The sequence below is a fragment of the Eumetopias jubatus genome, unplaced genomic scaffold (assembly GCF_037043125.1).
Source record: "Eumetopias jubatus isolate StellerSeaLion01/CBP00866 unplaced genomic scaffold, mEumJub1_p1.0 scaffold_7, whole genome shotgun sequence".
NCBI lineage: Eukaryota > Metazoa > Chordata > Mammalia > Carnivora > Otariidae > Eumetopias > Eumetopias jubatus.
This window is the reverse complement of record NW_028274813.1, coordinates 123,323,033-123,346,922: the sequence shown is the minus strand read 5'-3', so window position 1 is coordinate 123,346,922 and position 23,890 is coordinate 123,323,033. Positions and strand designations below refer to the sequence as shown.

Sequence of the window (23,890 nt, the reverse complement as noted above, 5' to 3'; positions counted from 1 at the left end):
GTCTTCCAGAAGGAAGGTGTGGGAATATAGGTCATAAAACTCAAAAATTCTAAAGTTCTGTAATCTTTGGCTCCTTTCTCACAGAGGGTCCTGTGGACCGTTTCTAACCCGTTTTCCTCATCCCTTATTATGTACTGTTAAGAGCGAATTTTTGAACAGTAAGATTTGAAGCCAAGCAGGAACAGAGTCCACCTGAATGTGCTACTCTTTGATTATTAAGATAAATTGCTCTTGGGGCACCTGGGTGGTTCAGTTAGTTAAGCGCCTGCCTTCAGCTTGGGTCATGATCTCAGGGTCCTGGGATCGACCCCTGCGTTGGGCTCCCTGCTCAGTGGGGGAAACTGCTTCTCCCTCTCCCTCTGCCCTCTGCCCCCCCCACTTGTGGGCACTCTCTCAAATAAATAAAATCTTAAAAAAAAAAAAGATAAATTACTCTCCATGAAGAAGAGGACCAGAGCTAGGGGTCGACTTCTTGACATTCTAGCCTTTGAGGGAGCAATTCCAACCTCTGTAAATTCCTAGATTTCAAGGAAGTTTATTGAACTCTACCTGGTCTAAGGTGCCACCAGAACAGGCTGTGGAAGAACCAACTGGATTTTGCGGAGTCTGGAAAAGTGTTTGTGTTGACCAGGATCCTCTTACTGATCAACAGCATCCAGACAACCAAGAACTATCAGCTCTCATCCCTTCCTTAGCAACAAATTAGGCAGGAGCCCAAGTTCTAGTTCCTGGCTTCAAAAGGTGATGAAGGACTGTGGTGTAAGCCATAGTTTTCAGATGCCTAAGAAGGGCCTTTAAAAATGGATAATGGGTATGAGGGGGCACCAGCCTGGCTCAGTCGGTAAAGCATGCAACTCCTGATCTCAGGGTTGGGAGTTCAAGGCCCATGTTGGGGTTTATTCATAATAAAATGGATAATGAGGGGTGCCTGGGTGGCTCAGTCGTTAACGGTCTGCCTTCGGCTCGGGTCATGATCCCAGGGTCCTGGGATCGAGCCCCGCATCGGGCTCCCTCCTCGGGAGGAAGACTGCTTCTCCCTCTCCCACTCCCGCTGCTTGTGTTCCTGCTCTTGCTATCTCTGACTCTGTCAAATAAATAAATAAAATCTTAAAAAAAATAAAAAAATAAAATGGATGAGGGGACAAAACTTATTTTCTTTGTTGTTGGTAGAATTACCTCTATTGTTGACTCTGCTAAGTTGTATGCTGTGGGCAATAGGAGAAAGAGGCAGGAGATGGGGAAGATTTCTGATGGATCCTTGGTAATCCTGTGTTTGTGATATAATAAGGCAGGGAATGAGGGGTCAGAAAAGGGAGAGTCAAACAGGGGGCCTCCAAAAGGAGTTATAAGTATGTGATACATTTAATACTTATTGATCCAACCCAGACTTTTAAAACATAAGACAGTAATGGAGAGGAAAGGAAGCGTCTAAAAAAGGAGCCTCTGCCCTTGCTTCAAGGTTCAGGACAAATTATCCATGAGGCTGTGTCTGGAGAGCAAACTGGGCCAAAGGGCTGTTCCAAGCCTTTGGAGTAATGGCTCTGGGCCAGAGGGTGTATAGGGCTCTGTGCCGGAAAGTTCTGCTGACAAAGCCGGTCCTTTGGCAGCTTCGACTGGGAGTCTGGAATGTGGGTGAGAGATGAGAAGCAGTGAAAGGGCCTAGGGCAGTCCCCTGGGAGCAGTCTGTCTTCTAGCCACAGCTTGAAAGACACAGAGTTATCTTCTTTCCTCCCCTCACGGCCCCCCGCCCCGCCCCCTCACCCTCCACCTTCCCACATGAGCATAGGGACCTTGGTCCTCCTGCGCACAAGTGGGTCCCACCGTTAAGCATGGCATTCAAACATTCGCTGCTGAATAAATTCTCAGGCAACAATGTTCAGGTGTGAATGTGCTGGCCTGTGCATCTCTTAGGAACATCTTCGGTTTTTAAAATCCCTCATGAAATGTGGAGGCTCGGAGGTGGGGAGGGTGCGTTAGAAACGAGAAAGATGCACAGGGAGGGAGGTACCAGGGTACCATTAAGGTTTTCACATGAAACAGTGTTCCCCAAACTCCCCATCACCCACCCTAAATCGCAGAGGACAAAAGTACCAAGATGGATGCCACCGTAACACGCCACCACGGATTCGAGGCCAACTTTTCCAGGCAGAAGCCAAAGCTCCACCTGACGGAGCTGTTACAGAAGACCCTGTCCTGGATGAGATCACCTCAGAGGTCTCTTTCAACCCAGACGTTCCAATCTAAATCCTTCTTCATCCTCCTCCTCAGCTGGCTCTTCCAGGTGAGAGCGCGTTTTACCAGAGCGCTCTCCACCGACTGTGCATACTCCGATCACCTCTGGATCGCCCTTCTCTTAGCGCTTCTTCATTCCCAGAACACATTCACAGATCCTGGGGTCTCTTTTGTCTAGAAATTTATTAGACATAAGTAATCTACAACAGCGGAGGATCTGGACAAAGTAAAATCAGTTGCTTAAACTTTTTACTTGCCCTGACCTAGCAGCTTTCATTTCACTTAAAGTTCCCCAAGTATTTTCTCAAATCTCATTATCTTGATTAATCACTTTAAAAATAAGAGAGCCAAGGACCTGAGTCTGCTTTTTAAGAATCTCATTCCCAGTGGGGGCGCCTGGGTGGCTCAGTCGTTAAGCGTCTGCCTTCGGCTCAGGTCGTGATCCCGGGGTCCTGGGATCGAGCCCCGCATCGGGCTCCCTGCTCCGCGGGAAGCCTGCTCCTCCCTCTCCCGCTCCCCTGCTTGTGTTCCCTCTCTCGCTGTGTCTCTCTCTGTCAAATAAATAAATAAAATCTTAAAAAAAAAAAAAAAGAATCTCATTCACAGGGCACCTGGGTGTCTCAGTCGTTAAGCGTCTGCCTTCGGCTCAGGTCATGGTCCCGGGGTCCTGGGATCGAGCCCCACATCGGGCTCCCTGTCCCCCTCTCCCGCTCCCCCTGCTTGTGTTCCTGCTCTCGCTGTGTCTCTGTCAAATAAATAAATAAAATCTTTTTAAAAAAAATCTCATTCACATTTATGGGAAATTTATTTCGTGTACATTTCTTTTCTCATTTCCATTCAGGTAAGTGAAATGGCTTTACTGATAGGACTGACATTGGCCTCCTACCTGATGGCATCTTATTTTTCTGCTTCACTTCCCTCGCATCAGAGGACCTGCGATCACAAACCACTCAGCCCCCGAGACGGGAAGCAGGACCGTGAACAAATGGCCTATGCCCCCAGCCCCGTAGTGCTCCTTTCCACTCCCTCAACCACCTCCCCCGTATGAAGTCTGATCTATCACAGAAAACTGTGATGCTCTTTCATTCAGAGTATTCATGAAATTTCTTAACTGCGTAACTTCCGATGAAAATTAATGTGGTAGTGCCCCAACTGTCATATGGCTTTAAATAAAAAAATCTAGCTGATGAATCTAGACAGTTTTAATTTTTATATAAACCACTAACAAAGTTCTAAAAGAGGCTTTCTGTATAGGATTCTGGAGTCTCACGCCTCCACTCAATCAGGAGGGCAATGAACTATCCTCGAAAGAACACAGAATTGGGAGGAACGAGGTGCTGGCTGGTTTTTTAAACCTGTTTCCTCATCTGTCACAGGCCACCCACAGGCACCTGTTGTGACCTCCCATATTATGTGTACCTCAGTCCTATGTGCTTCTGATTTCTGCTTACTCAATGCACTACCTGAAGTAACCGCATCTACCAGGCAGGTGCCCGATGCGTTTCTGATTCTACTTCTGGACAGAGGAAGGGCAGGACCGCCATGATGAAAGGCTGCAAGCCCAGCGCCCCGCCCCCCGCCACGCCCTGGCATGGGCCTCCAGGGAGAAGTGGTGTGGGGGGCTGGGGGGCTGGGATCTGCTCAGAGGAATAAGAGGCCTCTACTAGGTCTGGGAGAGGGCTGGGTATCAGACCTACGGTAGTTGTGCAAAAGCAGTGAGGCGCACAGCCCAAAAAGGCTGCTGTATGTTAATGCTCAATTTTTGGGGCCTTTTTCAATTTTTATACATTCAGCAAACAGTAAGCTCCCACGATGAGCCTAAGAGATGTTCGATAAATGTTGGATGAAAGGAAAATACTCAGGAATTCAGAAGTCACTCCAGCCCTCTAAAAAACACATATACATTTTCATGCGCCCCCATCCTCCATTCTTGGCCCCACCTCTGCTCACATCACTGGTCACTAAATGCTCATGTGAACAAGTCTTTTGCGCAGGATGACATGGTCTGTGCCTCATGCAAATGTCCATCCTAAGACGTTGTCTTTAAAGCAGGCACTAGTCTTCAGTCTGAAACCACTTCAGTGCATCTTCAGCTTCATCTGAGGATTTGCCACAGTGATGATGCCTGCTATGGAGGACACAAGACCCCCAAGTCCAATGATGCCAGGATTGGACTTATAGATCCCCAACTGGTCCAAGGGGTTCAAGATATCGCAGAAGTTCTTCACTGTGTCCAGGAGCAAGGGAGGATGCTTCTTCAGAGATCGGAATAAGAGGAGGAGAAAGGACTGGAGCCATTCTGTTTCCTCATCAGCCACGCTGTACCCAAGAGGTTCCTGAGACAGTGACTTCTCCCTCTTTGCCCTGTCATGTGCAGCCTGTTCCATCTGCAGGGAGATTTCATACAGATCCCTGGCCAGGCTCAGCAGGAGAGAATAGTAGTAATGGCGGGCAGCCCACAGGCGCCATTTCTCTTTGTTAATGCCAGAGGCAAGCCCTACGCTCCTCACCCAGAGGATGGTATCACAGATGAAATAAATCACACGGTTCACGTTGGCTAACGTTAGGCATAAGCGGGGTACCAGGTCAGTGGCACGAACGCTCTGCTGAGTCGCCTGCACAGCATGTAACACATTGCCTAATCTGAACCCTGCAAGAAGAACCCACAACAGTTAACAAATATTTAATTACTATGTTATATGAAGGCAGAATCCCTATATCAGGGTGAGAGGACAGCACTGGTGTTTTGACAACTGACTGTCATTTGAGGCTCAGTCTTTGCTCAGGAATAAGGAAGGACTTTGCAGTATAATAAGGACACCCAAAATGATCCTGGAAGGCACAAAAGACAGTGACTCTTTAAATTTATCACCTCCATTCCAGTGAATACCTTAACATTGGCTTACAACATCCTTCAGGCAAGGTCAGTCATGAGTAATGGATTTTGACACTTGAACGTTACCAGCTAAACATCGTTAGAAGAAAAGTAGTGTAACATGAAGTCTAGATGCAACTTTATTTATTTATTTACTTATTTATTTATTTTTGCACATAGGAAGCTTTGATTCACTGTGGCTATTTCTCTGACCCAGATGCCAACATTCTGGAGAGTCTGATGCCTTAGATTTTATTTACTTTCCAGACAAAGATGGCTTTTCTTATAAAACACCATTATCATTTTGCCATTTCTGTGGTCCAAACCCCTATTGGCTCCCTACTGTTAGGAAGACAAAGTAGAGATGGTAGGATTTAGTGTCTGGGAAACCTATTAATATTGTCATATGTGACTCCTAGTTGAATTAAATCAACCACTACAAGGTATATCCTCATCTGACCATGTAATTCAATTAATCAGGGATGTATCAATCAACAAATATTTATTGAGCACCTACTAGAATGAGTTATAGTCCTAAACATTATGGAGAATACAAAAGAAGTACTTTCCTTAAAGGACTATATCTTAGACTCAGCATATGCTCAAAAGTAGCTACCTTCAAGAGACTTACAATCTCAGGAGAATGTCTGGTATTATGTTAACAAAAGTAACACAAAACAGAATACGTAATGAATTATCCTGGGTTCCAGTTCTTGCTCTTGCATCAGCTGGCTGAATGACCCTGGGTAAGTCCCTCCTGGACTTCAGAGACTAGTAACCTTTAAAGTACCTGTGAGTTCTAACATACGAAAGAATCTGAGAACTTCTTATCTTATCCTTCAAAGTCATCCAAAAAAGCTCACCCTACTCTTGACAACTTAAGTCTTCTGTCATTGACCTTCCAATACAATGGTTTGCTCATAACAGTTCTGAGCCTTCATGGGGGGAAATCACCCTTCAAGAAGGCTCTCCTTCCCTTTCTCTCTAGCTACACCTCAAGTTCCACCTCCTCCCAAACCTTTTTCCCCCCCTCTATCCTAGCTAATATATTTGGCACTAAATCTTATACATTATTTATACCACGTAATCTTATTTCTCTCATAAAGCTCAGCTCTATACCTAAAGTAGTTGCTCAAAAATAATTGTTCAACATTGGATTTCTACATTCCATTCTAACATCTCTGCCTACCTACATCTGATTCTTATCAAACAACCAAGATTCAGGCATGCAACTGTTACTAGAAGTATGGGGTTTCCCGGTGTGCTTTATTATTAAAATGAATTAAATGAGTGCAAGACACTGACTTCACTTTTGCCTGTAACATGAAACATCCCACAAACAGGCTGAGAACCACCCCTCGATTTCCTCTAGCAATCCCTCAAGAGAAGAAGGGGAAAAGGCAAGCTATTCTGTTCTAGAGAATACAAAGGCCTTCCACAAGCCAGAAGCTCATGTTAGGGATTACCAAAACGTTGTATAATTCTAAGAATTAAAGGTGAGCTAACATACTGTATGCCCGCTGGCTATGATTAAGCAGAAAGATATGGTATAGCACCAAATGTGCACATAGGAGGGTGCTGGTGAACGGTCTGGAGCAAACATTCAATCTTCTTGGCCTGTCATTTCATGAAGGCAGCTTTACTGGTCAACTTCATCAAAAAACTTCATGGACTAGAAATTAATGATCTAGAAAGCATTTTGTAAATTACAGGGTCTGACGATTTGAAACCAGGAACCACTGTCCCTCAAGAGACAGGGTACTTACATTTACGGCCAGTGCTCACACTGGACTCCAGTTTCTTGAGCTTCATTACCACCTTCTCTTTGCCAGCTTTAGGCTCTAACAAATATCTAAGCAACATGCATGTGTATTGAGTGGCTCTGAAATGGAAAAAAAAAATGAGGAGAATGATATACAAACCAAACGAAACTTGATTCATGAAGTAAGGAAAGGAGAAACATGTGTTGCTAAAAGCAAAGTTTCCATGACAATTTCTCATATAAGTGGCTCTTACAAGAGCATAATTCTGCAACAGTCACTCCACAGGGCCAAAGGGTAGAACATGGGATGGAAATGTGACACAAAGGTAATGAAAGAGAACTCTGTAGTAATAGTGAACAGCCCTTCAAAAGGCCTGTTGTTGGCACAGAGAAATGGGTAGAGTCAAAGTGGAAACTGCAAAAAATCTCCCTCATGTTAAGTCTGCAGCGATCCATTCTTTATTTTCTCCTGTTTAGAACGATTTTTCAGATTTCTAAAATGAACTTTTTACGTATCACCACCTACTTATGTGATCGGACATACACTCAAACCAGAACCAAATGAAAAGTTCAGTTGGCACATTACTGAATTTTTTGTAGAAGGATCAAATACACACCAATACGTGAATAGGTATAGATATGCTTTTATATTTATCTTTCAAAACTAGTTAGGATTTTATATAAATACAGACTCCTGCTTAATACTAAATAGTCAGTAAAGTGATTATTGTTACAACTACAAATAACACTGCCTTACTAACAGCAGTGTAACCCATGACAAGTTTTATATCACATGATCAAACATCTAAATGCACCGGAGTCTATTTAACAAAGCGGGTGCCTGTTTCCCACAGGCCTGTAACTGCACTGGAATCCCTGCAGGCTACAGATATTATTCTCAATAAAAATGTGGCACATTTTCCAAAATGGTGAACTTGTTATTGGGGATGAAGTAAAAAAGAATGTCTCTCTTTTAAAGTAGTTTCCTGGCTATAGGGCTCAAGCCAGTCATGCCTGTAAGTCCCCCTTTCTCAGATTTGGGCTAGTAACAGGAATGTGTCCAAAACCCAGGTATTATTTTATGAATGCCAGTTAGTTTACAGGAGCTATAGATCACCACAGGGATTGGGAGATGAATACCATCTCAGATCTTGCTGAAAAGTATATCCTAAACAATTATTTTATTAACCAACCTCACTGATAAACCTTGCAGGGTACATTCTGAGCGCACTGAATTTGAAGCCTTCTCTTTAATGAAACTTGTATACAATGTGACCATTTAAAAAAAATCTATCAAATTAGTTACAACAGTGGTATGGCTTGGTCATTAAAATGGTGGGCACCGGAGTCAACTGCGTGGATTTAAATCTCACCTCTGCCACTGTGTTCCTATTAACCTCCTGCTTCAGTTTCCCCATCTGTGAAATGGGAATCATTCAGAGTATCTACCTCTCAGGGTTGTGATGAGGGTTAAATGAATTAACAGTGGTAACACACTGAGAACAAAATCTGGCATAAAGTCGGCTTCCAAAAGTCTCATGACTGGGGCTATGCGTACTGACTGTTTGTATCAGCACCAGCACACCCAGAAGAGAAGGGAAGCTGTTAAATGAAACCACAACCCTAACGATTTAGAAACCTGTATCTGTCAAAGTTCCTTTTTATTCTTTATTACTGAGCGAGAATCAACCAAATTTCTAAAAGAAACATCATGAACTAATTAGTATGAAAGCACAATCTCTGTTCAGTATTTTCAGTAGCATAGCATGTACCTTAGAGGTGCAGTTAGTTGTCTGGCGCTCTCCATATGGTACTTGGTTTTACAGTTCACAAAACTATTTCACACGCAGACTCTTGTAGGGGCCAAGAGCAGGCTGCCCCCAAATGTGCCCACTGATTATTTTAAATATAAGTTACTTAAATAAAGTTACTTAAATGAAAGTTAAATAAAAGTTACTTAAGAAACAAACTTAAGAAAAAGCTTAGGCTTATTTTGCAAAGAAATTAGTCTTGATTTGGCTATCTTTGGTAAAATGAGAGGGATTATACGAAAAAAAATTATGTTTCAATAACACACCTTTGTGGATATTAGATTCAAATACAAGTCATCATAAACTGGACTAGATCCTGATTTCTTCTAGTTTCTTCCAATGCCTGGCTACAATTCTCCAAAATAATATTTTTGATATTTTTGACTTGAAGTCATTTGATAACTAAGACTGACCTTTATCCTAAAGCCCTGCAAACTGAATATGAACAACTTGATGTGAACTTCAGAAAAATCACAACAGCTCACACATGAGCAATCTTCATGCCTGGTGCTCTATGAGCCACTCAAAATGATCACCAGAGATACTCAAACCACAAACCAAGCAACTCTGTCAGATTGCCACAGTCTGCCCTCATTTTATGTAAAGATGCTTTAAACCTGACAACTAGAAATCCTCGACTGGCTACACTGAGAACTCCGAAACTGATTTATAATTTGATCTAATCATGAATCATTGTTTTTCTTTTGTTTCCATAGAAATGCCTTATTTATTACCTGATTATTTGAACCATAGGCCTAACTTTGAGAACACAGTTGCATCTCTGCCTCCTGAGATGAGTTTAACTAAAATGACCTATTGTCAGAACTCAGACACCGTTCAAGGAAATGGAACAACCTATCAGCTCAACTTTTAACGTAAGAAGCTTCCAGGGAGGGGCGCCTGGGTGGCTCAGTCGTTAAGCGTCTGCCTTCGGCTCGGGTCATGATCCCGGGGTCCTGGGATCGAGCCCCGCATCGGGCTCCCTGCTCGGCGGGAAGCCTGCTTCTCCCTCTCCCACTCCCCCTGCTCGTGTTCCCTCTCTCGCTGTGTCTCTCTCTGTCAAGTAAATAAATAAAATCTTAAAAAAAAAAAAAAGAAAGAAAGAAACTTCCAGGGAAGTTTCAGAAAAGGGAACTGTAGGGGCGGACGGTAGGCCACCCCAAAATGTGCCACTTGGGCATACTGATTATTCTAAATAAAAGTTACTTAAGAGACAGCCAGTGCAAGGACACTCAGACCCTCCTCTGTCCCCCGGAAAGTAGGAAACGCATCTCCCATATGAAAAATACCCTCCCTCTACTAAGGAAGTAAAAAGACATCCTTATCACCAGAGATAGGAGCTTTAAAACAGAGAAAGTTGTAGAAACAAACCTCGTTACTTTTTTCCTAACCCTGCTCCCTCAGCCTAAATCCTGTTTAGGATGCCCACCTAAATGAAGCTCCCAAACACCTGTTTTCTTTATCCTGTCAATTCCTCACAAATGTTATTGTCTGTTTGTCTAACATGTAGAAACACTGCCCGCCTGGGGCATTTCTCTAGGTCTTAATTTCAATACTGGGCCTCTGTGCACACACCTTCTGCCCCCCGCCCCCTCCTGTGAACCTGTTCCGTGTAAACTTAATTCTTAGTCTAGTTGAAAGACCTTGAGGGTAGAGGGAGAATTTTTCCTTCCCTACAATCTCAGTGAGGTAGACAGGGCAATAATAGAAGACAAATACAACTTCTGTCTCTCCATAAGCATTTCATGGGGTATTTGAAGCCACAACCAAGTGGCTGACTTCCCTGGCCACAAATGCCAACCCAAAGTTCATCTCAAAAAAAAAAAAAAAAAAAAAAAAAAAAAATCCCGGGGGACGCCTGGCTGGCTTCAGTCGGTGGAGTGGTGGACCTCTTGATCTCGGGGTTGCCAGCTCGAGCCCCACCTTGGGTGTAGTGATTACTTAAAAAAACAAAATCCTTAAAAAAAAAAAAAAAAAATCCCGGGAAGAACGCTGAGTGGAGAGGACCCGGTCCTTTCCCAGGTTAGGAGAGCGCTGGTGGACTGGTTCACCGCGGTCAGGGCCTGGGCGGCTCCGGGGCCACACACCGGGCTGTCCGGCGGACGCTCGGCCGGAGCGCGGGGTCCGGTCCGGCAGAGTGCCGGCGAGAAGGGCTCCGGAACCGAACTCCGTCCCGCCGCCGTCCACTGGGCAAGTCCCTCCTCCCGAAGCCGGAGGACCCGAGACCCAGCTCGGGTCGCAGCACCGGGAAGAGGTGGAGGCCGCGGGCACCTGACTCACCTGAAGAGTCGGTCCCGGCCCTGGGTTTGGTTGGTGAAGCGGATGAAGCCGTCCATGGCTCCCGGCCCGAGACCACGTGTCGCCCCGGGTTCAGTCGCGAGTCCTCATGGGTGTCGCCAGGTCCCCGCGGGAGAAGCTGAGTCTCCCCGCCCCAGTGGGGGCGGGCACGCCTTCCGAAGAACAACTTCGCGGGCTTCCGGTGGGGGCCGGAAGTGGCCGTTACTAAGGCGACGCCACGCTCCCGGCCCAGGTGAGCTGAAACTAGGCTTCCGGGCCCGGGTTCAGCGGTTCCCCGCGTGTCCCCGGACGCCCTTCGACATCTAGGGTCTCCTAGAGGGGGACTCGGTGCGGGGGGGCATATCCCCCGCCTCCGGCCTTCCCGGAGATCCTGGGAACTCAGGAACCCCATGCGGCATCCCGAATGGAGATTCCCCTGAGGTTTTGCTTGGAGACTTTGGGGCCTAATCATTTCCCACTTCTGTACCTCCGTTTCCCTTGAGCAACACCAGCTCCAGGTCTAGGGAAGAAAATGGTTAGAGCAGAGAGAAGCCAATGCGTGGTATGTAGTTCTAGCATGAAGATCTGGGTAAAGTGAATTTTCTCTTCGGATCATTGAGTACTCAAGGAAGATTGCTACCTGAGGAAAGCCTAGAAGGGTTAATATGGACAAAGTGGAGACAGAAAGATTACGACGAAATTGCACCACTGAACGTTGGTTCTTTGGGGCTTGAAGACGTGGAATCCCACCCGTTCCATAGCAGTAATATTACAAAATATACCCCCTATTAATCAAAAAGTGAGGTCACCTATTTTTGTGACCTTTATTCCCTTGGTCAGGCCTGCCCTTAACATTTGCAGGCCCCAGGGGAGGACTACAAATAGAGACCCACATACCATATGGTTATTTTTGATTCTATTATTTTTAAAATATTTATTTTTAAAGGCTTATTTTTATTTATTTGAGAGAGTGTGTGCTCAAGGGCATGGGGTGGGGGGCAGACAAGGGAGCGATCCCAAGCACACTCTCACTGAGTGGGGCTACATCTCAGGACCCTAAGATCATGACCTGAGCAGAAACCAAGAGTCAGAGACTTAAGGACTGAGCCACCCAGACACCCCAAAAGATTTTATTTTTAAATAATCTCTACACCGAACTTGGGGCTTGAACTCAGAACCCCAAGATCAAGAGTTGCATGCTCTACCGACTGTGCCAGCCAGGCACCCCCAGAGTTCATTTTCTTTTTCACGTGTATTTCGAACTGCTGCAGCTTTATTGAAAAAAAATTATCCTTTTTCCACTGAATTATCTTTGCACCTTTGTCAAAAATAAACTGTCCATACATATGTGAGTCTAATTCCGCATGCTTTATTTGGTTTCACTGATCTATTTGCGCATTCTGATGCCAGTACCACACTGTCTTGATTACTGTGGCTTTATAATAAGTCTTGAAATAGGTAGTATTAATCCTCCAATTCTGTCCTTTTTCTACGTTATTTTGGCTATTCTAGGTACTTTGCATTTCCATATGAATTATAAAGTCAACTTCTTAATTTCCTTAAAAAAAAAAAAAGTCCAGCTGGGACTATCATAGAGATTGTGTTGAATTTATAGATCAATTGGGGGAGAATTGACATCTTAACAAAACTGAGTCTTCCAATCACAAGCAAGGTATCTCTGTCCACTTATTTAGGTCTTCTTAGGTTTTGTGTATTCCTACATATCTTTCTGTTACTGATTTCTAAAATAATTTTGTGTGGTCAGAAAACATACTTCGTATGACTTGAGTACTTTTAAACTTATTAAGACCTGGCTTATGGCCCAGAATAGGATTTGTCTTGATAAATGTTTTATGTGTACTTAAAAAAAAGCTGTCCACTGCTGTTACTGGGTTGGGTGTTATAGAACACTCCTCTACTGTTCTTCACTGGTGGTTTCCTTAGGAAATCTGCTGTCATCCTTTATTTTGTTCCTTTATTCATATCTTTTTTCCTCTGGCTGCTTTTCAAATTTTGTCTTTATCACTAGTTTTGCTCATGATGTGCTGTGGTATAGATTTCTTTGTGTTTCATTTGCTTAGGACTTGTTTTTCTTCTTGGATCTGTGTGTTTATAGTTTTCATCAAATTTAGAAATATTTTCTCTATTTTTACAGATTTTTTTTTGCCTCTTCCTTCCTTTGGGGATTTCAATCACACTTATATTAGGCTACTTCAAGTTCTCCCACACCTCACTTTCTTCATTTTTTTCTCTTTGTTTCAATATTTCTATTGCTGTATCTTTAAATTTACTAATCTTCTGTCCATCTAATTTGTTTTGCTCTGAGAGCTTGTGATTAATCTAATCGAACGAATTCTTCATCTCAGACGTTGTAGTTTTCATCTCTGAAAGTTCAGTTTGGGTTTCTTGGCATCTTCCACATCTCTAGCTAACATTTCCTCTTGGTTTTTGAACATGTGAAATACATTTATAACTGTTTTGTCTGCTAATTCTAATAACTGTGTTGATGATGAGTCAGCTTCAGTTGACTGACTTTTCTCTTTTATTATGGCTGTGTTTTCTTGCCTCTGCATGCCAGGTCATTTTTTTTATTGCCCTGACAGTGCAAGACCCCACTGTGCTACAGGTGAAGCATCTTAAAATGGACCCCATGTGCCACATTAGATGTCTTTATTTAACTGTAATTTTGTGGACCCCATGTGCCACATTAGATGTCTTTATTTAACTGTAATTTTGAAAGCCTTTTTATAATTTGTACAGTTTTGAATTTTATGAAGTTCAGATTACTTGTTCTTTTCTATGGACTGAAACGTTATGCACACATGCAGACGGGAGCTGATAAGTTGTAATATTTTTGTGAATGTTTAATTATTTTGATTTTGTGAGGATTATGTTTTGTTTTAGTCTGTTTTTTTTTTTCCTGAGTTTCAAACATTTCTGTAGGCCCTAGAAAAATCTCACAGGCCCTGGCACTCAGTCCACAGAACTCCCGGTTGGTAGCAATGGGTCTAGAGAGAAAGGACCAAATGAGACAGCAAGGGTTAAAAGTGCTTGAAGGGCATCTGGTCAGAGGCGAGGGAAAGGATGGAGAGCAGTCCTGGCTCACTACCCAGCTGGCCTGGGCACAGCCACTTGCAGAGATGGAAGAAGGAGAAGACCTAAGTTGTAGGAGAGCGGTTGGATTCTAGTTGGAACCCAGACAGACACTCTCTGAGTAGAAGCTGGAGAAAGGCAACAAGGATGCCACATTTCCTCTCCCTGTGCCATAGCACCCGACATCTTGAGCTGGCCTGGAAGATGTGACTCGTTGATACCCGTTTCTGCTGATATCCTTATAATATGAAGATCATTCTTTAGTGATGTGGTAACAATCCTGTGATAAATAAGAAAAGTGCCAGTCTCTAGAATAAATAGTCCCCATGGGTTGTTGGGCTCGAGAGGATGATGTGCTGTCTTCTGGTAACTTCCCTTTTTTCTCAAAGTACCTTTGCTTGCTTCCTTTATCAGCTTTTCAGAGTTTCCTAGACATTCCCAGTGCCAGCTTCTGTGATGTCAATCCCCAGAGGAAGTCAAGTCCAGACGAGGTTCTCCAGTTTTATGAGAAAGGGGCTGCTGGAGGTGCCGTCCCCAACAGAGAAGGACTGGCCTAAGGATGATGAAGATGATTATGTCTTCGCAGACGTGGGTCAGGAGGTGGATTCCCTGCCACAGCCTTATCGCATGATCAACAAGATGGTGAACCTTCTGTTTGACAAATGTTGGGAAGTTATCCAGGAGAGGGATGCACTGAGGGACGTTGAGTTCAACCGGACCCAGCCCACAACCTACCCTCCACTTGTAGAAAGCAAGGTATGGAGCAGCTGACCAGGAGTTCCTGTTTCCCAGTTGAGGGTTAATAAATGAAAATACCTGATCCAGGGAAGGAACTCCTACAGTGAACCTACTCATTAAGATAGGTGCATTTTGGGGCGCCTGGGTGGCTCAGTTGGTTAAGCGACTGCCTTCGGCTCAGGTCATGATCCTGGAGTCCCGGGATCGAGTCCCGCATCAGGCTCCTTGTTCAGCGGGGAGTCTGCTTCTCCCTCTGACCCTCCCCCCTCTCATGCTCTCTCTCTCTCTCATTCTCTCTCAAATAAATAAATAAAATCTTAAAAAAAAAAAGATAGGTGCATTTTTGAAAGCTTACTAGGCATGCTGATGTTGATTAAAATGGATCTAGTAATTACCTGGGAGGAATGGGTGTTCTGATTAGTTGAAGATTATGCAGAAAGTCTTTTATATTCTGTTGTTATTTAAAAATATTTCTGAATATATTAATCACTCTCTTGCTTGACGGTTGAGAATCTGCCAGTGTCTCAGCTATAGCTCTTTCCACAGCATTCTAGATGAAAAAAGTACAGGGAATGGGGCCACTTGTCCACTCATCACAGGGCTTGTGGTTATGGTTAGCGTTGTAAATGTGTACTTATTCTCAACTTACTTGTTTGCTCTGGCTCCTTTCTCCTAAAAGTAGAATGCTATGACTTTCTTGATTTTGGGGCAAGATATTTAGATGGGTTCTGTTTGGGGGTGATATTATATCTAGGAAGGGCCCACATGCCTCTTTGAAAAGTTAGCTCATATTCTTGCAGCTGGTGGCAGCTGAAAATAATTCCTTTTCTCTTTGTTTTTGTTTTCCCAGCTCAACAAAATGCCAAATTGTATGGCGATTTCCCAAGACTATGTCTTTTTTGGAGGAGCCAAAGGATTCTCCATCTATAATCTGTACAATGCTAAACGAATATATATTTGGGAGAAACTTAAAGTTGATGTCACTTCCATCTGGGCCACAGATTTGGGGAATGAAATACTTATTGCTCCTGTGGATGAAACGGGTACATGTTCTTCCTCTTTTTTTTTTAGCTGAATTTATAGTTATCTGTAGACCGTTCAGTTTAATCTCCTTTCCAGGTATGGGTGGGGCCAGACCTGGAGAGTTCTCCTTGGTCATGTAGTATTAACTAACAACCACAGAACAGGATGGTGTGCCAAGCACTAGTCTAACATTGCACATAGGTTAGCCCATCTAACCTTCACAATGGCCCTAGGAGGTAAGTACAATTTCTTATCCCTGTTTTTCAAAGAAGCAACCAAGGCATTGAGGTTAAATAACTTACTTGAGGTAATGTAGAAGGTGAGTGGCGCAGGCAGGATGCCAACCAGCCAATGTGGACCCAGAGTTCACACCCTTTGGGCACTCAGAAATCCTACTGCTCATATAAACCAGGGATTGTTTCTTCCCCTCAGCCTGAGGATGAAACAGGGCCTCATGGGGATGATAGTACACAGAACCATAGACAGTGTCATGGAGGACAGTGTTTCTGCAGGAGAGTGACCTGACCAGATTGGCATTTTAGGAAGGACACTATGGTAGGAGCAAGTCAAAATGAAAGGCAGAGATATGGTTGTTTAGTAGTTTACTTGTCCAGGGATGCAATTCTGTACTATCTCCAAATAAACTTATCTTCTGTGAAAGAAAGAAAAGAAAGAAGGAAGGAAGGAAGGAAGGAAGGAAGGAAGGAAGGAAGGAAGGAAGGAAAGAAAGAAAGAAAGAAAGAAAGAAAGAAAGAAAGAAAGAAAGAAAGAAAGAAAGAAAGAAAGAAAGAAAGAAAGAAAGAAAGAAAAAGAAAGAAGAGAGAAAGAAAGAAGAGAGAAAGGAAGGAAGAAGGAGGAAGGGAGGCGAAGAAGAACTGTTGCTTTCATCAAGGAGAGAAATTATGAAAGTCTGAACCGAGGCACAAGCTGTTAAAATGAAAGGAAAAATCATACTATGGTTGTGTAAGATGCTATCACTGGGGAAGTTAGGTAAGGGATATATGGGAACTCTTGGTACTATTGTCGAAACTTTTCTATAAGTTTGAGCATACACAGCCTTGAGGCAGCTAGAGGGGGAAATTTGATACTCAAGAGGAGTTTGGTCTAAAGATAGGAGTGTATTTTATCACTGCATTACATCTGCTTGGTTTCACGTCTGTGTGATCCTCAGTGTAATGCATGTGAAGGCAGAGACTGCCTTGGTTGTCCCTGGCATGTTTGTGGTCATGGAGCAGCTATCCCTCAGATGTTTATTGGATTGAGCTAGATCTTCACCCACAGTGGGCCCTTTGCCTTTGCCTTTCTGGATTACGGGTGTTGGGCAAGTTAGGAGTGTCTCACAGCGGGCTTCAGGGCAAGAGGATGGGCCACGGTCGGCAGAGAGGACCTGGGAGGGGGAACAGCCTGAACATGTCAAGTCAGGGGTGGAGGAAGCCAGGAAGACTGAGTCAGCAGGTGCCACGGAGAGGCCAGGAGGAGGCTTAAGAATCCGTGAGCACACATCGCTCGGCATCAGGGAAATCCAAATCAAAACCTCCATCAGATCCCACCTCACACCAGTCAGAATGGCTAAAATTAACAAGTCAGGAAACGATAGATGTTGGCAGGGACGCGGAGAAAGGGGAACCCTCCTACACTGTTGGTGGGAATGCAAGCTGGTGCAACCACTCTGGAAAACAGTATGGAGGTTCCTCAAACAGTTGAAAATAGAGCTACCATACGATCCAGCAATTGCACTACTGGGTATTTACCCCAAAGATACAAATGTAGGGATCCGAAGGGTACGTGCACCCCAATGTTTATAGCAGCAATGTCCACAATAGCCAAACTGTGGAAAGAGCCAAGATGTCCATCGACAGATGAATGGATGAAGAAGATGTGGTATATATACACAATGGAATATTATGCAGCCATCAGAAGGAATGAGAGCTTGCCATTTGCAACGACATGGATGGAACTGGAGGGTGTTATGCTGAGTGAAATAAGTCAATCAGAGAAAGACATGTACCATATGACCTCACTGATATGAGGAATTCTTAATCTCAGGAAACAAACTGAGGGTTGCTGGAGTGGTGGCAGGTGGGAGAACGGGGTGGCTGGGTGATAGACATTGGGGAGGGTATGTGCTATGGTGAGCGCTGTGAATTGTGCAGGACTGTTGAATCACAGATCTGTACCTCTGAAACAAATACCGCAACATATGTTAAGAGAAAAGAAAAAGAAGAAGAAGATAGCAGGAGGGGAAGAATGAAGGGGAGTAAATCGGAGGGGGAGACGAACCATGAGAGACGATGGACTCTGAAAAACAAACTGAGGTTTCTAGAGGGGAGGGGGTGGGGGGATGGGTTAGCCTGGTGATGGGTATTAAAGAGGGCACGTTCTGCGTGGAGCACTGGGTGTTATGCACAAACAATGAATCATGGAACACTACATCAAAAACAAATGATGTAATGTATGGTGATTAACATAACAATAAAAAATTAAAAAAAATTCGTGAGCACAAGATGATAATTCAGAAAGTCAGATACAAAATTCCAGTTCTTCTTTGATTCATTTGTCTCTCTTACATTCTCTGTTTCAGGTATTGCTAGACTGTTTTATTTCTATAAGGATGGGCTTTTCCTAATCAAAGCCATCAATGAAGTGGTAAGTTCCTGTTCTTTCACCTAGAGCTGGGCCAAAGCCTGTAGCAAATGAAGTTTACTTTTACTATGGAGGTGACGACAGCTGTCCTAGAGTAGAAAGATAGAGACTCTCTGGACAGAGAGCCTCCTCTAAAATATCCAGTTTAAAGATCCCCCCACCAGCTGAGGGTACATGCTGAATGCTTTGGATTTATTTACCCTGTTGTCGGGAGAAGAAAGTCACTAAGGAACTCCAGTCCAGACTGAGCACCAGACCAAATATTCAGCAACTATTTACAAGTCCCTAAATTTTCCAGGCTGCTTCACATCCTATTCCCTTGCCTGTGCTGTTCCCTCTGCTCAGAGTGCTCCCCTTGCCTCCCTACCTACTATGTGTGCCTCTTAAATTTCCCTCATTCCCTTACATTTCCTTTAAGACCAGCTCAGATATCTCCTTCTCTGAGATACTTTCCCTGAGATGCCCAAAAGGACCTGTTGTCTCCCTCCTCTGTCCACCCCCATACAGAACAGAATCTCTATCATAGTGTTTTCTCCACCCTCCATACTTAGTTGTTTGTATGACTACTTATTCTCTTGGATGTAACCATCCTGAGGGCAGGGGACATGTCGTATTCACCCACGCATCCCTTGTTCCTAGCACACTGCCTGTATACTGTGGGGTCTCGGAAAGTGTTTTGTGAATTGATGAGTCCAAAAAAAGAGAGAGAGAGAGAGAGAGAGAGAGGGATTGCTCAGAGTAGATTTTTTAATTGCAGTTTAACTTGTAAAAAATACCACTGATGGGTATACAAGCAAGTCAGTGTGGAAAAGAAAGTATTTTCAACAAATGATGCTGGAATGCTAGATTAACAAGTAGGGGGGAGATGAACCTCCACCCTACTTTGCACCATATATGAGAAATAATTTGAGATGGATTATAGGTCTAAATGTAAAGGCTAAAAACATTATCCTTTTTTGAAGAAAACACAGGAAAATATTTTAGCTACCTTGGGGAAGGCAAAGATTTCTTAGGACATGGAAAGCACTAAATATAAAAGAAAAAATTGATATTGGACTTCATCAAAGTTAAAAATTTCTTATTCTCATACCATACACAAAAATCACCTTGAAATGGGTCACATGTCTATCTGTAAAATCTAAAATCATAAAACCTCTAGAAGAAAACATGGGAGGAAGTCTTGCGACCTTGGGATTGGCAAAGAGTTTCTAGCTGCAACATCAAAAGCACAACCCATACAATAAAAAGTGATAAGTTGGATTTCATCAAAATCAAGAACTTCTGTAGATGACACTAGTAAAAGAATAAAAAGACAAGCAGTGGACTGGGAGAAAATATTTGTAAATCACCTATCTGATAAATGACTTGTATCCAGAACATGCGATGAACTCTCAAAACGCAAACTCAAAAATAAGGCAATAAACAACCCAGTTTTCAAAATGGGCAAGGGTTTGAGAAGAAAAGGCAGTTCACCAAAGAAGATATATGGAAAGTAAATAAGATGCTCAGCATCCTTAGTCATTAGGAAAATGCAAGTCAAAATCACAGTGAGCTACCACTACACAGGCATTAGAATGCCTCACATTAAAAAGAGTGACCGTAACCAGCGTTGGCAGAGATACAGAACAGCCAGAACTCTGATACACTGCTGGTGGTAAAGTACAATGGTACAATCATTTGGGCAGGGTTTTTTTTATTTTTTATTTTTTAAATTTATTTAGGTAATGTCTACACCCAACGTGGGGCTCAAACTCACAACCCTGATATCAAGAGTTGCACACTCAGGGGCGCCTGGGTGGCTCAGTCGTTAAGCGTCTGCCTTCAGCTCAGGTCATGATCCCGGGGTCCTGGGATCGAGCCCCGCGTCGGGCTCCCTGCTCCGTGGGAAGTCTGCTTCTCCCTCTCCCACTCCCCCTGCTTGTGTTCCTTCTCTCATTGTCTCTCTCTGTCAAATAAATAAAATCTTTTTTTAAAAAAAAAAAGAGTTGCACACTCATCCAACTAAGCCAGCCAGGTACCCCTTTGGCAGGTTTTTTTTTTTTTTTTTTAAGATTTTATTTATTTATTTGACAGAGAGAGACACAGCAAGAGAGGGAACACAAGCAGGGGGAGTGGGAGAGGGAGAAGCAGGCTTCCCGCGGAGCAGGGAGCCCGACGCAGGGCTCGATCCCAGCACCCTGGGATCATGACCTGAGCCGAAGGCAGCCACTTAACGACTGAGCCACCCAGGCGCCCCTTTTTGGCAGTTTTTTAAAAATGTTAAACATACACCTACCATACGATCCGGGCGTTCCACCCCTTGATATTTACACAGAACTGAGAGCATATCTCCATACAAACACATGTACGTGAATGTTTATAAGCAGCTGCATGTATCATAGATAAAAACCGGAAGCCACCCAAATCTCCATCAGCAGGTGAGTGGATAAGCAAATTGTGGTATACCCACACAATGGAATGAACTATTAGTGCACGTAACAACATGGATACATCTTAAAATAATTATGCTGAGTGAAAGAAGTCAGACACAAAAAGAGTACACACCATATGATTCTTTTTTTTAATTCAATATTATTTTATTTTTCCAGATTTTGTGAGGTTAGTGATATTTGCCAGCTTTTACATTTGTTAAGTTGTTGTCATGTACCTTCTCATTCTTTTTTTTCTTTAAGTTTTTTATTGTTATGTTAATCACCATACATTACATCATTTGTTTTTGATGTAGTGTTCCATGATTCATTGTTTGTGCATAACACCCAGTGCTCCACGCAGTACGTGCCCTCTTTAATACCCATCACCAGGCTAACCCATCCCCCCAACCCCCTTCCCCTCCAGAACCCTCAGTTTGTTTTTCAGAGTCCATCGTCTCTCATGGTTCGTCTCCCCCTCCGACTTACTCCCCTTCATTCTTCCCCTCCTGCTATCTTCTTCTTTTTTTTTCTTAACATATATTGCATTATTTGTTTCAGAAGTACAGATCTGTGATTCAACAGTCTTGCACAATTCACAGCACTCACCATAGCACATACCCTCCCCAATGTCTATCACCCAGCCACCCCATCCCTCCCACCCCCCACCACTCCAGCAACCCTCAGTTTGTTTCCTGAGATTAAGAACTCCTCATATCAGTGAGGTCATAGGATACATGTCTTTCTCTGACTGACTTATTTCACTCAGCATAACACCCTCCAGTTCCATCCACGTCATTGCAAATGGCAAGATCTCATCCTTTTGATGGCTGCATAATATTCCATTGTATATATACCACATCTTCTTTATCCATTCATCTGTCGATGGACATCTTGGCTCTTTCCACAGTTTGGCTATTGTGGACCACACCATATGATTCTATTTATATAAAATTCTAGAAAATACAGACTAATGTAGTCACAGAGAACATCAGTTTTTGCCTGGGGTAGGGTGGGAGGAAGTTGAAGGGGATGATTACCAAGGGCAGGAGGAAACTTTTGGGCGTGATGGATATGTTCATGGTCCTGTGGGGATGGTTTCAAGGGGTATACATATGTCAAAACATCAAATTGTACACTTTAAGCATGTGTAGTTGGTATATGTTATTAGGGATATAGTAATTTTTAAAAAATTAAAACTTCTCATCAAAAGATGTTATTAGAGTTCACTCTGTAGCAGGAGCTGACTGGAGCCTGAGGGCCTTGAGTGGCCCCACCGGTGCTGGTCAGTGACCCTTACACCCCAGGAGGAGCCTCACACCCCAGGAGGAGCCGCAGCCGATACCAGAGTGACCACAATCCTGAGCAGTGGGGCAGAGACCCAGCAGGGACCTCCACAATGGCCCCGCCCACACTGCCATGCCCCCACCCACACCACCTGCCGCAGTGCAGGGAGCCGTGGCACCTGCTGGTGGGGACAAGGAGGTCATGGCAACAGAGGTTTAGGGACCAGTCAGATGGTTCCATGTGCAGAACAGACATGGTTTCATTAGCAGCAAGGACACCAAGCAAGATGTACTTGCATAGCCGACTGCCATAAAGAGTAACCCCAAGAAGGGACTTTTCGGTATAGGAGATAGAGAGATGGAAGAGTTTGATGTTGTTGGAGAAGAAAGTGTGCAGAGGCAGTAGGCCTTACAGGCCCTGGTGGAGTTCAGTGCAAGGCAGTTAATCCGCAGCAGAAGAGAACCACTGTGAACACCGTCCATGTCTAGGGCCATGGAATGACCAGTAGAATTCCAGACTCGTGAGAGTAAGGAAAGGAATGAGGGGTCAGAGAATGCCCCTGAAGGTCAGGCCCCACAGCATTGGGCCCAGCGCAGGCGACAGTCCCCACCTGCATGTGGGTGGAGACCCTGCGGAAGCCCATCACACCACACCAACCCTCCTGTGCAGAAGGGATGGAGCGGGTTGACAAGCAGGGTACAGAAGCAGGTAGATGGGGAGAGAATAATGTTAAGATAAGCAGTGAGAGAATCTGTATCAGGGGATGGGCCCTTCTCACTGAAGACAGCCTACAGAGGACAGCAATGAATAGGAGAAGGAAAATCAAGGAGATGAGACCCAAGATCAGCAGCCACCTCAACCCCTCCACTTCTACTGCTGATATAAATGCCCGGAAAACCTAGGCCATAAGATGGCAAAGGGACAAAAGCAGCTGAGAATTCAGATGAGACTACACGGCTCCTGAGGCTGAGCAGGGCAGGGCTGAGCAAATGCAGGCTTAGCACCTGTACCATCATGCACTTCAGTCAGCCAACAAGGAGCGATCTCGAAAAATAAACTATCTGGACTACACCAAAATAAAAGGATTTTGCGCAGCAAAGGAAACCATCAACAAAATGACAAGGCAAACTACAGAATGGGAGAAGATATTTGCAAAGGACCTATCTGATAAAGTTAGTATCCAAAATATATAAAGAACTTTTACAACTCAACACCCAAAAAATAAATAATCCAATTAAAAAATGGACAGAAGATATGAACAGACATTTCTTCAAAGAAGACATGCAGATGGCCAACAGACTCATGAAGATGCTTAACATCACTCATCATCAGGGAAATACAAATGAAAAAACCACAATGAGATCTTACCTTGCACCTGTCAGAATGCCTAGAATCAAAGACAAGAAATAACAAGAATTGGCAAGGATGTGGAGAAAAGGAACCCTTGTGCACTGTTGGTGGGAATGTAAATCAGTGCAGTCACTGTGGAAAACAGTATGGAAATTCCCCAAAAAATTAAAAATAGAAATACCACATGATCCAGTAACTGCACTCCTGGGAATTTACCCAAAGAAAACGAAACACTAATTTGAAAAGATATATGCACCTCGGTGTTTACTGCAGCATTACTTAAAATAGCCGAATTATGGAAGGACCCAAGTGTCCACTGATAGATGAACGGATACAGAAGATGTGGTATATGCAGACACAATAGAAATATTACTCAGCCACAAAAAAGAAT

General features: G+C 43.8%; 2 protein-coding genes across 3 annotated transcripts in view; one reads left to right on the top strand and one right to left on the bottom strand.

Annotated features, from left to right (window-relative positions):
* Positions 1-2,404: 2,404 nt before the first annotated feature.
* On the bottom strand, positions 2,405-11,095 carry PEX11A (peroxisomal biogenesis factor 11 alpha). The gene is made up of 3 exons (XM_028122213.2): positions 10,961-11,095; positions 6,874-6,989; positions 2,405-4,882 (listed from the first exon to the last, which is right to left on the bottom strand). Exons 1-3 carry the CDS (start codon positions 11,014-11,016, stop codon positions 4,311-4,313), a joined length of 744 nt encoding a protein of 247 aa, XP_027978014.1. The 5' UTR covers positions 11,017-11,095; the 3' UTR covers positions 2,405-4,310.
* Positions 11,096-14,506: 3,411 nt separating this feature from the next.
* The window catches only part of WDR93 (WD repeat domain 93), a 43,534-nt gene continuing 34,150 nt past the window's right edge, over positions 14,507-23,890 (top strand). For both annotated transcript variants that reach the window (XM_028122202.2, XM_028122201.2), the window contains exons 1-3: positions 14,507-14,806; positions 15,639-15,831; positions 18,393-18,457. In XM_028122202.2, coding sequence (XP_027978003.2) covers positions 14,507-14,806; positions 15,639-15,831; positions 18,393-18,457 — 558 coding nt within the window. The remainder of the gene's footprint in view (positions 14,807-15,638; positions 15,832-18,392; positions 18,458-23,890) is intronic.